This window comes from Perissodus microlepis, chromosome 9, assembly GCF_051167445.1.
Source record: "Perissodus microlepis isolate ML-2025 ecotype Zambia chromosome 9, ASM5116744v1, whole genome shotgun sequence".
Taxonomy (NCBI): domain Eukaryota; kingdom Metazoa; phylum Chordata; class Actinopteri; order Cichliformes; family Cichlidae; genus Perissodus; species Perissodus microlepis.
Window position 1 is genome coordinate 33,381,408 of NC_140469.1, and position 17,034 is coordinate 33,398,441.

At 41.6% G+C, this 17,034-nt stretch overlaps 1 protein-coding gene across 1 annotated transcript in view; it reads left to right on the forward strand.

The window, feature by feature from the left end:
- Positions 1–1,027: 1,027 nt before the first annotated feature.
- Positions 1,028–17,034, forward strand: part of LOC146380919 (NACHT, LRR and PYD domains-containing protein 3-like) — a 29,194-nt gene continuing 13,187 nt past the window's right edge. The window contains exons 1-6 of the mRNA XM_084940269.1: positions 1,028–1,094; positions 5,556–5,866; positions 10,373–12,173; positions 12,273–12,446; positions 12,792–12,965; positions 15,431–15,604. Coding sequence (XP_084796395.1) covers positions 5,590–5,866; positions 10,373–12,173; positions 12,273–12,446; positions 12,792–12,965; positions 15,431–15,604 — 2,600 coding nt within the window. The 5' untranslated portion in view covers positions 1,028–1,094; positions 5,556–5,589. The remainder of the gene's footprint in view (positions 1,095–5,555; positions 5,867–10,372; positions 12,174–12,272; positions 12,447–12,791; positions 12,966–15,430; positions 15,605–17,034) is intronic.

Genomic DNA, 17,034 nt, shown 5'->3' on the forward strand with positions numbered 1-17,034 from the left:
TCTTTCATATTTACATTCAATGGTACACCCACAATAACTCCTTTATTTCCACTAGTGCTCCTTTCCCCTTCTCTTGCAGTATTCGTCACTTTGACTTTGCACACCCCCACAAGTTTCCTTGCTTTTTCCACCTGCACCTCTGTGTTACAACCCACCAGTAAATTTCCATCTCTGAGTATCTTAGCATACTTGATTTCCCCAACTTGTGCCTTAAGTGCTCTTGTTAGCTTAAGTGGATCTATTTTCTTTACACCCTCTTCCTCAAACCTGACAATTACATTCATACTCGAACTCGTTCCCTCTTCATTACCTTCACTATCAGTCCCTCCCGTTCCGTCCCCTTTCCAACCTTTTCCCACTCATTCTCTTCACCCTGACCGCCAATCTCTTCCTCTTCACTACCATCCATACTATTCCACTCACTCCTTCTGCCCTCCATCGGTGCCAACCCTGGTCTATGAGAAGAAGTCTGCAGGAGACCGTTACTGGACCTGTACAGGCCTTCGGCCGACTCGCCTACTTACCTCACTCACACACCAAACCACCAACCAAACACATCTTATATGAGACTGTACCTTTGTACCAGCAGAACAGTCGTATGCAGTACCAAATGCTGCAGTCTTTCCTCGGGAAACTGAAATATATCTACTTTAAAAATTGGTGATGTATTAAAGATTTATTTTACACACTGTGTTTATTTTAATGAATTCTATTCTATTTGTTATTTTCATGGAAAAGGTGGACCTCTTCTGGCTCCCTCCTTGAGCTTTTCCTGGTTTCTGTGTTGCAGGCTCCTCTAAGCATCATCGCTGTTTCAAGCCTGCAGTTTCCGATGATTCGGATTCATTAACCTACACACAGCGCTAAGAACAAAACTGCTTGTGTGTATAATTCTGTGTGCACTTTAGTTTGCACAGTCTGAGAGCGTTTGGTGTTGGTGAATAAAGGCCTCTGAAAGTGTCAGGAAATATGTGCCTTCCTGTGACTGCAGAGAGGAGGGGCTACTCTGCACATATGAGGTAGCTTTGAAAAGCTTTAGGACTTCCAGTTCAGACTCCACTTCACAGCTGACAGAGCAGGAACAGAAAAACAAGGTGAGTGTTGGTCCACATTCTTCGACCTGGTGATATACAGGGAGTGCAGAATTATTAGGCAAGTTGTATTTTTGAGGAATAATTTTATTATTGAACAACAACCATGTTCTCAATGAACCCAAAAAACTCATTAATAGCAAAGCTGAATGTTTTTGGAAGTAGTTTTTAGTTTGTTTTTAGTTTTAGCTATTTTAGGGGGATATCTGTGTGTGCAGGTGACTATTACTGTGCATAATTATTAGGCAACTTAACAAAAAACAAATATATACCCATTTCAATTATTTATTTTTACCAGTGAAACCAATATAACATCTCCACATTCACAAATATACATTTCTGACATTCAAAAACAAAACAAAAACAAATCAGCGACCAATATAGCCACCTTTCTTTGCAAGGACACTCAAAAGCCTGCCATCCATGGATTCTGTCAGTGTTTTGATCTGTTCACCATCAACATTGCATGCAGCAGCAACCACAACCTCCCAGACACTGTTCAGAGAGGTGTACTGTTTTCCCTCCTTGTAAATCTCACATTTGATGATGGACCACAGGTTCTCAATGGGGTTCAGATCAGGTGAACAAGGTGGCCATGTCATTAGTTTTACTTCTTTTATACCCTTTCTTGCCAGCCACGCTGTGGAGTACTTGGACGCGTGTGATGGAGCATTGTCCTGCATGAAAATCATGTTTTTCTTGAAGGATGCAGACTTCTTCCTGTACCACTGCTTGAAGAAGGTGTCTTCCAGAAACTGGCAGTAGGACTGGGAGTTGAGCTTGACTCCATCCTCAACCCGAAAAGGCCCCACAAGCTCATCTTTGATGATACCAGCCCAAACCAGTACTCCACCTCCACCTTGCTGGCGTCTGAGTCGGACTGGAGCTCTCTGCCCTTTACCAATCCAGCCACGGGCCCATCCATCTGGCCCATCAAGACTCACTCTCATTTCATCAGTCCATAAAACCTTAGAAAAATCAGTCTTGAGATATTTCTTGGCCCAGTCTTGACGTTTCAGCTTGTGTGTCTTGTTCAGTGGTGGTCGTCTTTCAGCCTTTCTTACCTTGGCCATGTCTCTGAGTATTGCACACCTTGTGCTTTTGGGCACTCCAGTGATGTTGCAGCTCTGAAATATGGCCAAACTGGTGGCAAGTGGCATCTTGGCAGCTGCACGCTTGACTTTTCTCAGTTCATGGGCAGTTATTTTGCGCCTTGGTTTTTCCACACGCTTCTTGCGACCCTGTTGACTATTTTGAATGAAACGCTTGATTGTTCGATGATCACGCTTCAGAAGCTTTGCAATTTTGAGACTGCTGCATCCCTCTGCAAGATATCTCACTATTTTTGACTTTTCTGAGCCCGTCAAGTCCTTCTTTTGACCCATTTTGCCAAAGGAAAAGGACGTTGCCTAATAATTATGCACACCTGATATAGGGTGTTGATGTCATTAGACCATACCCCTTCTCATTACAGCGATGCACATCACCTAATATGCTTAATTGGTAGTAGGCTTTCGAGCCTATACAGCTTGGAGTAAGACAACATGCATGAAGAGGATGAAGTGGACAAAATACTCATTTGCCTAATAATTCTGCACTCCCTGTACTTCATGTTCTAACAGTATTTGTATTGAATAGACCTGTTTGTTCAGACTGATAGTAGAGTAAAATATTCAGATAGAACAAATGCCTGACAGATATGTATGGGAGCAGTGGTGACACAGGGGTGAAAGAGTCCTGTGACCACCCATTGTGGCAGCACACGTAACACTTACTGCTGGTCTTTATGCCACAGCTCACGGTGTAAGGCACATATATGCTTGCAAACTTCCATATTTTAAAGCTTGGTGCAAGGGGAAAAAAATCATGAATATAGAAAATTAATTGACAGTAAATTAGTAATATTACTGAAGAAAAGCACCACAATAAGTCTGCAGCTCCTGCAGGACACCCAGGGAGCCTCCTCTTCCCTTTATTTTGTTCCTTTTTGTGTGGAATGTGATTATATCCTCTTAAAGTGCATAAGTTCAGGGCAGAAGTTTAAAAGGCAATTCCTACAATTGTTGAAGTGCCAGAATAGTCCAATCAGTTACTGCCAGCATTCCTCCAACGTAAATGTGATAAGAATGAAGGAGGAAATAAAAGGCATTAAAGAAGGACACATGCAGATCTAAGACAGTACAGCTTCTGTCGTGAATGACAGTAACGATGGGGAGAAAGAGACTGACACTTTTAAATGTGATCAAATAGAACAACCAAAACACGTTTTATGTGGTAACATATATTTGAAGTCTTTGCTTCCATTTCTCATCATTTTAACCTCTTTGGAAACCCAAACATGTACAGTGAGGGAGTTTCAGACCCAGGTTTTAGTCAGGGGTGGGACTGAACTCACATGTACGCCTCAATCATTCACTTTACTGCAGTCTCACATTCACTAGCTGGGACCACATCCTCTGTAACGATGGGTGATGAGGGATGAGAAAGTGTGAACTGGTGCTCCGGTTTGGGGAAGCCAAAAATGACCTCATATTGAACACCTGTAAGTTGAAGGAAATGATAGATTTCCAAAGTTTCCGGCCTCCCCTCCAGCCTGTGAACGCTTGTGGGGTGGACATAGGGTTGATATCAAAATCTAAATATCTAGGTTTACAACCAGATAACAAACTAGACTGCCAAATCACCTTTTCTTTTTTGTTAAGGGAACTAAGATCTGTTGATATCTGCAGTAAAATGCTGCAGATGTTCTATAAGTCTGTGGCAGCAGGTGTGCTGTTCTGTGCTGCAGTCTGCTGGCAAGGAATCATCAGAAACAAGGATGCAAGGAGACAAACTAGTGAGGAAAGCTGGCTCTGTAATTAGAGCCAGACTGGACAAGCTGGGAGATGTGATGGAAAGATGCACACTAAAGATGTTAGAAGCCTGAACAACTTTGATCACCCACTTTATAACATCTTTATGGAACAACGTTAGTATTGGTAGACTCCTCTCTCTGTTTTAACGTGTGTGGGGGTTACTTTATGAGGTTAAAATAAGGCATATTTGTTTCTTCTAGTCTGCTCTGTGATGTAATTTTCTAATGTGGAGTATGTGATTTTTGCTTTTTTTGTTCCTCCAGTACAAATGTCAGATTAAAGAGTTCTGTGATTTAAATCATTTTTCTGTGGCCATGATTGGAGGACTGAGAAGGAACTGTTACACTGAGGGAGGGGTTTCACTTTGATGGCTGCTATGTGATTCATCCAGCATTTGTGGTCATCTTCTTCTGTCTTAGGCAGCGCTGCGCGCTGAGGGTGAATGACCCTGAGGGCCTAGAAGTAAGAAGTTCACTCTGACCTGCAGAACCATTAGCTTTTTCAAAGAGCGAAAGCATTAGAGATGGGTTTAATCCAGCCTTGTTTGTGCTCTGATGTCTTAGAGAAGGCACGGATAACTTTGAAGGTTTAGGGTTCTGTGAGTACATAAAAACTAAACTGATGCTAATGGTGTGAATCCTGTAGATATTCTTCTTCTGCTTCACACTCAGTGCTTCTAGTTTCTCAAACGGAGCAAGAAAAGTAAGAGTAAGAGTAACCCATGTACAGGCGTGCCTTTATTTCATGCAGGCAGGAATAAAGAGCCTGACACATTTCTGCACTTTTTATTAGTCTGTATGTCGAGCAGCCAACATGCTTCTAAGGAACCTTATCAGTTGGTGGTTAGGCCAACTCTGTGTATAACATCCTGTATTCAAACATCCTGTTGTAACCCTTCATTTCACACTTTTCACTGAAACATTTTTAAGTGTTTGTTGGCTTAATTTTTCTTTTACAAAAGTATATAATTACAAACATAGTCAATTTAAACAATCTTGAATTAGTTTAGGGGTTAGTCATGGCATTACACTAAATTATCCAGGTATCTGGATTTTTTTCTTTGCATGGAGTTTCTTATCTGGAGATGACATATGATATACTCTGTGTCCTTCTGTGCCTTGTAGTTTGTTAGTCGTTTTTTAACCGCAAACCTTTTTTTTTTTCTTCTTTTTTTGCAAGACAGCAAGGCAATGATCCAACACACACCGGCAAGTCCACCTCTAAATGGCTCCAAAAACAAAAAGAGAAACAAGTGCTGCATTTGCTATATAAGTCATTTATATATATCAATTTCTATCATTTTTGAGGGTAAAAAAAAAAAAGTCACGCTGTTGACGTAGAAGTCCCAAAAACACAAAAATACGTATCAAATACGACACGCTTGGCTTTATAGGGTTAATCACAGCTGGAATTAACTGATAAGACCCCGAAATTCTCACACTCACACAGCAAAATCAGCTTTCTTAACTCATGATATCAGCGATACCTAGGAACAGCCCTGGTGTGTTTTTGTGTTTTGTTTCTTTTCAAATTGAGTTGTCTATGAATGAATTAAAACACTTGTAATTACCGTGAGCGTTGATAAACCAGAAAATTGCTGTTTTTACAGTTCTGACACCTGTTGAATCTTCACATGATAAACGATGGCGACACATAAAGAAGTCCTTCTGCAGACCTTGGAGGACTTGGGAGGTGATGACTTCAAAAAATTCAAGTGGATACTGTGTCAGAAGGGGGCCCTGGAAGGTTTCCCATCAATCCCAACAAGTCGGCTGGAGAACGCAGACAGGCTGGACACAGTCGATCAAATGTTCCAGACCTACTCAACCAATACCGTTAAAGTTACTGAAATGGCTTTGGTGAAGATTGACAAAAATGATCTGCTGAAAAATTTGAAAGACACAACCTCAGAACCCACAGGTAAATCAGGGAAGGATTAATAAGTGGGATATTACAAAGTTATTAAGAAAGAAAGCAATAAAAACATTGATTAGGTCACATGATTCATATGTCATAACCATCCATAGCATTGATAGACACGCGGGTCCAGCCAAACACCAGAAATGAAATTACTGTCATGTTTATTGATGAGTTAGTCATGACCTTGAATCTATTTGTTCTTGTTTTCTATATGAGTTAATGCACAAGTGCAAGTTTGCAAGTTTGAATCACTGCCTTTTTAAACATGATTGTATTCTTTTTAAATATATTAATTAAATATATGTTGCTTGATTAGGTTAAACTAATTGGGAGGGTGGTTTAGATGTCATTTAAAACTGTATAAAACCTACTAACAACATATGATTTTAAAATAGAGGATTTCTCTGACAAAAATTGAATGTAGTGCATACAGTACATTATTCTGTCTTCTTACCGTTACTTTGGGCAGGGTCCCTGGTGTAGCAGCCTAGGCAACAATACCCAGACCTCCCTCTCCCCAGCCATCACCTCCAGCTTAGTGAAGAGATGAAATCTCCACAGCATGTCCTGGGTCTGCTCCAGGCCTCATTCCTGTGGAACATGCCTGAGAGGGAGAGGCCAGTCACCTTTCTGAGAAAGCTTATTTCTCTCTGATGGACTGGTACAATGTCCGCATCAATCACTACTTGTTATTAATGTCTTCAATCTGCCATTGAAGAGAATGGCAACCTCAACATCGAAGTTTACCGGAAGCCCACACACACGGACCAGTACCTCCTCTTTGACTCCCATCACCCTCTGGAACACAAACTTGGAGTAATTAGGACCCTACACCACCGGGCAGAACATGTTCCCTCTAAGCCTGAAGGAAAAAAGAAGGAACACACGCATGTAAAGGAAGCACTCAAAACGACTGCACATGAACACAATGTAACGGTGCTGGTATGTAGGCCATCCCAATACCTTGCACTATTGTACTTACGTTACAGGATGACTCATCACTGACTGGTAAAACATCGGCCAATAGAAATGATTGTGAGCTACCCGTGTCCCTTAGTATTCTCACGGGCTTCTGATCCCCAGGAAACCCTGTTAAGTAGACAAAACCATCAAAAATGAAGGGTTTAAAACACTTATCAGGTTCACTCGTGGTCACATTAGAGGGGCAGTTTAGCGACTTGACTAGGCCAACCCCTTTAGCTTGTTTTAATTGCTGGGGCACTTGTTTACGTTTAAGAGCCAAACACTCAGAAACTATATGCCGTACGTTCCCTTTCTCTGGCTTCAAGTTCAAGACGAGCCAAATGTACCTTTAAACGTGCACCAACACTGGGATTACTGGATTCGACAGAGAAGGGCTCAAACCGTGGAAGAGAGGCTGGGGGTTTTCCCCCACCTGGTTTGACCACAGTAGGTGTCACTGTCCCCTCCTCAGCACAAACCTCAGGCTGATCAGAGGTTTCAAAGACCGATGCTGCATCCCTAGTGTCCGCGTCCAAAGGGAACACACCTTTCCCAACCAACCCACTGACCACAAGAGACTTTAACTCGCTCTTCTTCATGGTCTTAGCCACAGGGATTTCATAATGCGTGGCAACAGCACATAAATCCTCCTTCCTACATGCATCAAGCTGGTCTAATGCAGGCTTAGCTATAAAATCACCCAGGCTAAACTGTGCCATATTCAAAATTTATCCCGGACGAGCCCCCACTTACTTCACACCCGATCAGATTTGCACACTGTTAGACCTCTGCCTTACCACAACATACTTCAAATACAACGAAGGCTTCTACAGACAAAAACATGGCTGTGCCATGGGCTCCCCCGTGTCACCTATTGTAGCCAACCTTTACATGGAGGAAGTGGAAAGGAAGGCTCTTGGCTCTTTCAAAGGAAGAGTACCCAGCCACTGGTACAGATATGTGGACGACACCTGGGTCAAAATCAAGACACAAGAAGTGGAATCCTTCACTGCACACATTAACGCTGTGGATAAAAACATCAAGTTCACCAGGGAAGACACAAAGGACAACTGTTTGCCTTTCCTGGACTGTGCTGTGCACATTGAAGAGAATGGCAACCTCAACATCGAAGTTTACCGAAAGCCCACACACACGGACCAGTACCTCCTCTTTGACTCCCATCACCCTCTGGAACACAAACTTGGAGTAATTAGGACCCTACACCACTGGGCAGAACATGTTCCCTCTAACCCTGAAGGAAAAAAGAAGGAACACACGCATGTAAAGGAAGCACTCAAAACGTGCGGCTATCCTAAATGGGCGTTTATAAAGTCAGCAAAGAGGCACAGAAAAGAAGATCAGACACCAGCGAGGGAGGATAAGAAGGACAGACGCAACAACATTGTCATCCCCTATGTAGCCGGTGTATCAGAAAAACTCAGGAGAGTTTTGTCCAAGCATGACATCCCGGTGCATTTCAGACCCAGCAACATGCTCAGACAAAAACTGGTTCACCCGAAAGACAAAACTCCAAAACACAGACTTAACAATGTGGTGTATGCTGTACAGTGCAGCGAGGAATGCCCAGACCTCTTCATTGGAGAGACCAAACAGCCACTTCACAAGCGCATGGCACAACATAGAAGAGCCACCTCCACAGGACAAGACTCAGCAGTCCATCTGCATCTTAAGGATAAAGGACACTCTTTAGAGGATGCCAATGTTCACATTTTGGACAGAGAGGACAGATGGTTTGAAAGAGGAGTGAAAGAAGCCATCTATGTCCACTGTGAGCAACCATCTTTGAACAGAGGCGGTGGTTTACGACACCAACTGTCTGCCATCTATAATCCAGTTTTGAGTTCCCTCCCCAGACGCCTTAACGCCCACTCACATCCTGGGCCATCTGACCTCATGAATTCGCATGATAAGGTGGGGCCAGGTTTCACAATGAGCTCACCCAAAACCCTGGCTGATTGGACCCACACCCAGTTTCACACCTTGGCTCAGACGATTAGAGGATCATCAGGGGGTCCTTTTGTCCCTCTGTGGGGGGAAACTCCCACTAGGTTTAAATCTGGGACTCCCCACCATTTGACCTTAGAACTGAAGAAGCTTCTCGGATGAGAGGTGAAACATCTTCAAGCAACTTAAAGAAGTCCAGACGCTTTTCTTTGCAAGCTCCTTTGACTACGATGACCTGGATGACTGAGAACCTTCACAGATAGTCTCTAGCTCTCTTCGGCCGGGATGTCTTTATCCTGTCTTCGTTCTCTCACTCCAACCGGTCACAGCACTCCAACCATACCCAGAGATACCTAAACACCTTAATTTTGCCTAACTCTAACACATTTTCACAAAGAACCTCCAACAGGATACTTCGAGGGACGTCATTGAATTCCTTCTCCAGGTCCACAATACACATGTAGATTGGCTGGGAAAACTCCCAGACACCCTCAAATGTCATTGAGAGGATAAAGAGCTGGTCCAGTGTTCCATGACCAGAAAAAACCCCCGTATTGTTTCTCCCATATCTGAGGCACTAATGGATGAACTCCTCTTTCCAATCCCATGACATAGACCTTGCCACAGAGTCTGACAAGTGTGATTCGCTTGTAGCTGGAGCACACCCTCTGCTGAAGTCCCACAGGCTAACCAAGCCCAACAGGACTTCTTCAGCTTGATAGCTGTCTTCACCTTCAGTGTCCACCATCTAGTTTGGGGATTACCACACGACAGGCACCAACTACCTTGCAACTGCAGCGCCTTGCAAAACTTCAGGTGTTGATCAGTTGACAGCTCAGCTCCTACTCTTCACCTGAATGTCCAGAACATGTGGCCACAGATTCGATGATATGGTTACCAAATCAATCATAAGATAAGATAAGATAAGATAAGATAACCTTTATTAGTCCCACATATGGGAAATTTGGTCAAGGGTCATATACCTGTGACCTGTGACCTAGCTAAAACTAACAGTTTTGGCAGTATGTCACTCTGGTGTGTCATTCAGGCTTTCTGGCATATCTAGAAGGTAGAGAGGGACAGAGACAGCTCTTTGTCAAGAGGCTAGCAGACATACCACTCCAGGTAGTGAATAAACACTTGATGAATTGTACCAGCATGCCCGACACAACTTTCCTGTTGATAATCTTGGCCATCATAATAAATTGAAATGAAAAGAAAAAGCAGAGTGAAAAAGCCAAGTTAAATGATACGACACTTGATTCTTGATCATGAATTTTCTGTACAGTATCTTCTCATTTGATTTGAGATATTAGGTAGACAGGCATGCTCTGTAGAGGTTTTTAAAACTAAGCTGAAGACACATTTGTTCACCCTATCTTACATGTCTTGATTCTATGCCTTCTAGTTTTTAAATTCTTACTGTTTTTAACTTGTATTGTGTTTTTTTACTTGTATTGATATGTATCGCTTTTATTTATTTATCTTTTTAGTTTCAAATAGCTGTACAGCACTTTGTTTGAAAGCGCTTTATAAATAAAGTTATTATTATTATTTAATATTTTTTTCTTCTTTCAGAGATTCAGAGATTATGTCAGCACAAGTTCAAGTCAAATCTGAAGAAGAGGTTACAGTGTGTGTTTGAGGGGATTGCTAAAGCAGGAAACAAAACAATTCTGAATCAGATCTACACAGAGCTCTACATCATAGAGGGAGGGACTGCAGAGGTCAGTAATAAACATGAAGTCACTCAGATTGAAACAGCATCCAGGAAACTAGACAGACCAGAAGCAACAATTAGACAGGAAGCCATCTTTAGAGCCTCACCTGGAAGAGATGAACCAGTCAGAACAGTGCTGACAATGGGAGTGGCTGGCATTGGGAAAACAGTCTTAGCACACAAGTTCACTCTGGACTGGGCTGAAGGAAAAACAAACCAGGACATCCAGTTCATGTTTCCATTCACTTTCAGAGAGCTGAATGTGCTGAAAGAGGAAAAGTTCAGCTTGGTGGAACTTGTTCATCACTTCTTTACTGAAACCAAAGAAGCAGGAATCTGCAGCTTTGAAGACTCCAAGGTTGTGTTCATCTTTGATGGTCTGGATGAGTGTCGACTTTTTCTGGACTTCCACAAAACTAAAATCCTGACTGATATTACTGAGTCCACCTCAGTGAATGTGCTACTGACCAACCTCATCAGGGGGAAATTGCTTCCCTCTGCTCACCTATGGATAACCACAAGACCTGCAGCAGCCAATCAGATCCCTTCTGACTGTGTTTGTATGGTGACAGAGATCAGAGGGTTTACTGACCCACAGAAGGAGGAGTACTTCAGGAAGAGATTCAGAGATAGGGAGCAGGCTGGCAGGATCATCTCCCACATTGAGACATCACAAAGCCTCCACACAATGTGCCACATCCCAGTCTTCTGCTGGATCACTGCTACAGTTCTGGAGAATTTCCTGAAAACCAGTGAGGGTAGAGATTTACCCAAGACTTTAACTGATATGTACAGCCACTTCCTGGTGCTACAAGCCAAAGGGAAGAAGGGCAAGTCTAATGGTGGAGCTGACAGAGATTCATGGTGGAGTCCCGAAATCAAGAAGATGATTGAGTATCTGGGAAAACTCGCCTTTGATCAGCTTCAGAAAGGAAACCTGATCTTCTATGAATCAGACCTGACAGAGTGTGGCATCGATATCAGTGATGCTTCAGTGTACTCAGGAATGTTCTCACACATATTTAAAGAGGAGAGAGGACTGTACCAGGACAAGGTGTTCTTCTTCACCCATCTGAGTGTTCAGGAGTTTCTGGCTGCTCTTTATGTCCATCTGACCTTCATCAACTCTGGAGTCAACCTGCTTAAAGAAAAAACATATCAGTTGTCTAAAGTTTTCAGAAACAAACATACAGTTAAACAGTTTTACAAGAGTGCTGTGAAGAAGGCCTTACAGAGTCCAAATGGACACCTGGACTTGTTCCTCCGTTTCCTTCTGGGTCTTTCAATGCTGAACAATGAGAGTCCCTCACAAGGCCTGCTGACACAGATAGGAAGTATCTCACAGAATAATCAGGAAATAGTCCAGTACATCAAGAAGAAGATCAATGAGAACCTGTCTGCAGAGAAATGCATCAATCTGTTCCACTGTCTGAACGAACTCAGTGATTGTTCTCTAGTGGAGGAGATCCAACAGTCCCTGAGATCAGGAAGTCTCTCCACAAATAAACTGTCTCCTGCTCAGTGGTCAGCACTGGTCTTCATCTTACTGTCATCAGAAAAAGATCTGAACGAGTTTGACCTGAAAAAATACTCTGACTCAAATTCAGAGGAGGCTCTTCTGAGGCTGCTTCCAGTCGCCAAAGCCTCCAAGAAAGTGCTGTAGGTGGAGTTATTAATAATTTATTTAAGTTTAAGTTAAGTTCCTAAAAAGTAAGAATTATTTCTAAGTCTGTGTTTATTATTGCTTTTCTTTCTTAGGCTGAGGGGTTGTAACCTCTCAGAGAGAAGCTGTGAAGCTCTAGCCACAATCCTCAGCTCCCCATCCAGTAATGTAAAAGAGCTTGACCTGAGTGAAACCAGTTTGCCAGATTCAGGGATGAAGCTACTTTCCTCTGGACTGATGAGTACACACTGTACTTTAGACAGTCTCAGGTAAGATCTTAAACACTGCAGATTTGTGTAATTTCTTTCATGTCATCTTTCTTGCTCAATGTCAAGGACACCATCATGACATCATAAATTTTAGTGTATAGTCCATATATCAGTGTCCATACATGGATGTATCATGACAAACATTTGCAACAGATATTTTTTTTTACTGCTCATCAGATGAATTTTTAAAATGAATAATTTATATCTAACAAATCATGTAATATTAAGCACACTCACAAAATGTGCACACAATTTAGACATCAGAAATCAGTACTTTTGATTTATCCAGCACAGGGAGAGTTCATGTTAATGTCAGTGGAACTAAGTGTACTATTTTTCATTCAGTTTAAGGAGTTGCAATTTGTCAGAAATCAGCTGTAATTCTCTGGGCTCAGCTCTGAAGTCCAACTCCTTATATCTGAAAGAGCTGGAGCTGAGTTCCAATGACCTACGGGATTCAAGAGTGGAGAAACTCTGTGGTTTTCTGGAGAGTCAGAAATGCAGACTGGAGACTCTGAGGTCAGACACCTTGTTTTAGCTGAGCACTGAGATGAATATAATGTAACAATGCTTTACCTGATAGATGTCATCAGTAACTATCAATCATAAATTAAACACTGAAATGAATGGCACACAGTATGTTTTTCATGAGGTAACAAGTGGAATTCTACTTTCATTATGAATGCACTTTAATTTTATGCATTTGCTAATGCTAATGATAAAATAGAAAACAAGAAACGGTAACATCAATAAATTATAGTTTATCTCAGTCTTTGCACTGCAGACTTGGGTTACACTGGAATTTTAAACTGTAATGTAGGTAATGTTAATGTTTATCTATTGAAAGAGATGCTGAGCTGGAATACATGTCTACAAATGGCTTTTATTAGAACTTCTACTGAATGTGGGGATGTGAAAATTATATTTTAGCATGATCATGTGTCCAAGTTCTCACCAAGTAAATTGCATGCCAGCAAACACCTACTCTGAGGAAATGTCTCAACTTTTTGCTGCAAAATTCACCACAGTGCTTTCTATTTGCAATTAAAAATACCAGTGGGTTCACTTACCATGGTAAAAATATCAGTTGTTAGTGGCAATATTTATTTTTCACACATTTATAAAATACAGCCCAAATTATTCAGTTCAATTTATTTATGCAGTGCCAAATCACAATAACAATTGCCTCAAGGCGCTTTATATACAGAGAAAAAAACAATAATCATATGACCCCCTATGAGCAAACACTGGTGACAGTGTGAAAGAAAAACTCCCTTTTAACAGGAAGAAACCTCCAGCAGAACCAGGCTCAGGGAGGGGCGTGGCGTTAAAGGGGCGGGACCTTCTTAAAAGTAGAGATAGTGTCTGTCTTCTGAATCCAAACTGGAAGCTGGTTCCACAGAAGAGGGGCCTGAAAACTGAAGGCTCTGCCTCCCATTCTACTTTTAAATACTCTAGGACCAACAGTAAGCCTGCAGTGTGAGAGCAAAGTGCTCTAATAGGGTGATGTGGTACTACAAGGTCATTAAGATAAGATGGGGCCTGATTATTTAAGTACATATATGTGAGGAGGATTCAATTCTGGATTTCACAGGGAGCCGATGAAGAGAAGCCAATACAGGAGAAATCTGCTCTCTCTTTCTAGTCCCTGTCAGCAGTGTTGGTCAAGTTATTTGAAAAAAGTAATCAGTAACTAATTACTGATTACTTCCCCCAAAAAGTAATCCCGTTACTTTACTGATTACTTATTTTCAAAAGTAATTAATTACTTAGTTAGTTACTTTTGAAAAACACAATTTACAACCTGAATAGGTGATAAAGCGATAGATCTTTCAGCCCAATTCTACTTTTTCTACATAATCCATCATACAAAATGTAATCAAATGGAAAAGTCCCTTTTTAAAACTTGTTTTATTAGTTTTAATCTTTTAACTTTATGCATCAAGCAAAAATTTAATTATATGCAACATTCTCTGACTGGAAGAAATTTGTTTAATATTTAAACCTACTTTCTGCACATTCCAGCACATAAAATAATTTTTTTTGTGTGTTAACGCTCACTCTTTCAAATAGATGCAAGTGAAACACAGCAGAAAATAAATAAAATCAAAGACTAGCGGTCCTTTTGCTCTATTTTCACCTGTAAAGCAGAGAGTTTCTCTGTGAATTTCCCATTACGTCGTAGCGCACTCGGTGCTTGCTTGGAAGTTTAGGGTTGTTTTTTTTTTCACTGTAAAAAGAAGTTTTCTTCCCACGCACAACAGACACTAATGTTTTTGTCACTTTTTATGGAATCAAACTCAAAGTAAGGTCAGTACTTCCACGCTTTAAACGCTGCATGCTCATACTCTCTCCCGCACTCGATAAATTATCCATTGTTGATCTGCACACAGCTGTTGTCACGAACGTCGCACTCGCTTACGTCACTGTCATGAGACATTCTCGCAAAAAATCACGGTTTTAGTAACGCAGTAACGCAGCATTCCTAGGGGAAAGTAACGGTAATCTAATTACCGTTTTTGCAATAGTAATCCCTTACTTTACTCGTTACTTGAAAAAAGTAATCGGATTACAGTAACGCGTTACTGCCCATCTCTGCCTGTCAGTACTCTTGCTGAAGCATTTTGGATTAACTGAAGGCTTTTCAGGGAGTTTCTAGGACATCCTGATAATAATGAATTACAGTACTCCAGCTTAGAAGTGAAAGAAAATTTAAAAACTAAGAAGAAAAAATTGTTTTTTTATACACACCTATTTTGCACTGGGTGTGTATAAAATACTCCAACACAATATGCTGTGAAATACATTGACTTAATGTGAGTAGTGAGTAGAGTTTCTCAAATACAAGTAAAGTCATCATATTTCCTTTGTTCGAAAACAGCTAGACTTCAGCATTTTTATTTTTTATAGATCGATTATGGAGCACTAAATGATTTCAAACATTAAACTTTGTTTAATAAACTAACATCTTTATTTATATACAGTTTATGGAACTGCTGCTTGTCAGAGATCAGCTGTGCTCTTCTGGGCTCAGCTCTGAAGTCTAATCCTGCACATCTGAGGGAGCTGGACCTGAGTAAAAACAATCTGCAGGATCCAGGAGTGAATCAACTGTGTGGTTTTCTGGAGAGTCCACATTGTAGACTGGAGACTCTGAGGTCAGACACTGTGTATTAGCTGTGCTGAGATGAATATGTAGTGTGTGTGTGTGTGTGTGTGTAGACGTTCAATTTATAGGAGAAAAAAGTTTTTTACAATCTTTTTTGGAAATCAAAAAACTTTGTTGATAGTTTAAGAAACTGTTATACAATTTGGGTTTTGCAGTATTTTAGTGACTAAATTTATGAGATGCTTCTGTTTTCTAGTCAATATGCAGAAAACAACCCTAGAGACCAACTTTAAAACAAATGCACAAGTCACCAGTGTGGTATTTACCAAGGAGATGTCCTGTCCCCACTGTTGTCATGCATAGATGTGAACCCCAGATCATTAGTCAGATCATTAACAATAGTGGATACTAACTTCAGAATGGATCAAAAATTGGCCACCTCCTCTACATGGATGGATCTGTAGCAATGATATTGGAATGTCATTTGGACTGGAGAAGTTTAGTCGGATGGTAACCAAGAGAAGACAGGTAGTCAAAATGGAAGGGACTGCACTACTAGAAGGCAACATAGCAGACACTGAGGACATCTACTTGTACCTTGGAATCCCAAAGGCAAATAGGAACCATGAAGGGGTTGCAAGGAAAACCACGACCACCAAATACCTGCAGAGAGTAAAGCAAATGCTGAGGGGTCAGGAAGATTAACATTCAACACCTACATCCTGCTAGTCATCAGAGACCCTGCAAGGATAATAAGCTGGCCAAAGGAGAAGATAGAAGCTACTGGCATCAAGACAAGCGCCTTACCATGCATCGAGACCTAAGGAGCTTGAAAGGGAGTGACTAGGCTCCTTTAAGTTTTGCAAAGACGTTTCACCTCACGTCCAATATGCTTCTCTTGTAAAACAAAATGGTGGAGTCCCATGTATCTATTTAAACCCCAGTGGGAGCTGTCCCTTAAGTGGTTCATAGACCCTCTCATGCCCCTCATCACATAAGCCGAGGTATAATGGTAAAATGGCCTGCATTTGTATAGCGCTTTTCTAGTCCTTAAGGACCCCAAAGCGCTTTACACTACATTCAGTCATTCACCCATTCACACACACATTCACACACTGGCGATAGCAAGCTACATTGTAGCCACAGCTGCCCTGGGGCGCACTGACAGAGGCGAGGCTGCCGGACACAGGCGCCACCGGGCCCTCTGACCACCACCAGTAGGCAAACATGGGGTTAGTATCTTACCCAAGGATATTTGGCATGCAGCCAGGAGGCAGCCTGGGATCGAACCACCGACCTTCTGATTAGTGGCTGACCTGCTCTGCCACCTGAGCTACAGCCACCCCAACAGCATGGGTTATTAGCACTAAAGGTTTTGGGTGAAACCACTGTGAGACCTTGTCTCCCTATCATATTACCTATTGAGGTCACGTGACACAAGATGTGAGTGGGAATTGAGGCACCTGGGAAGGGATCTCA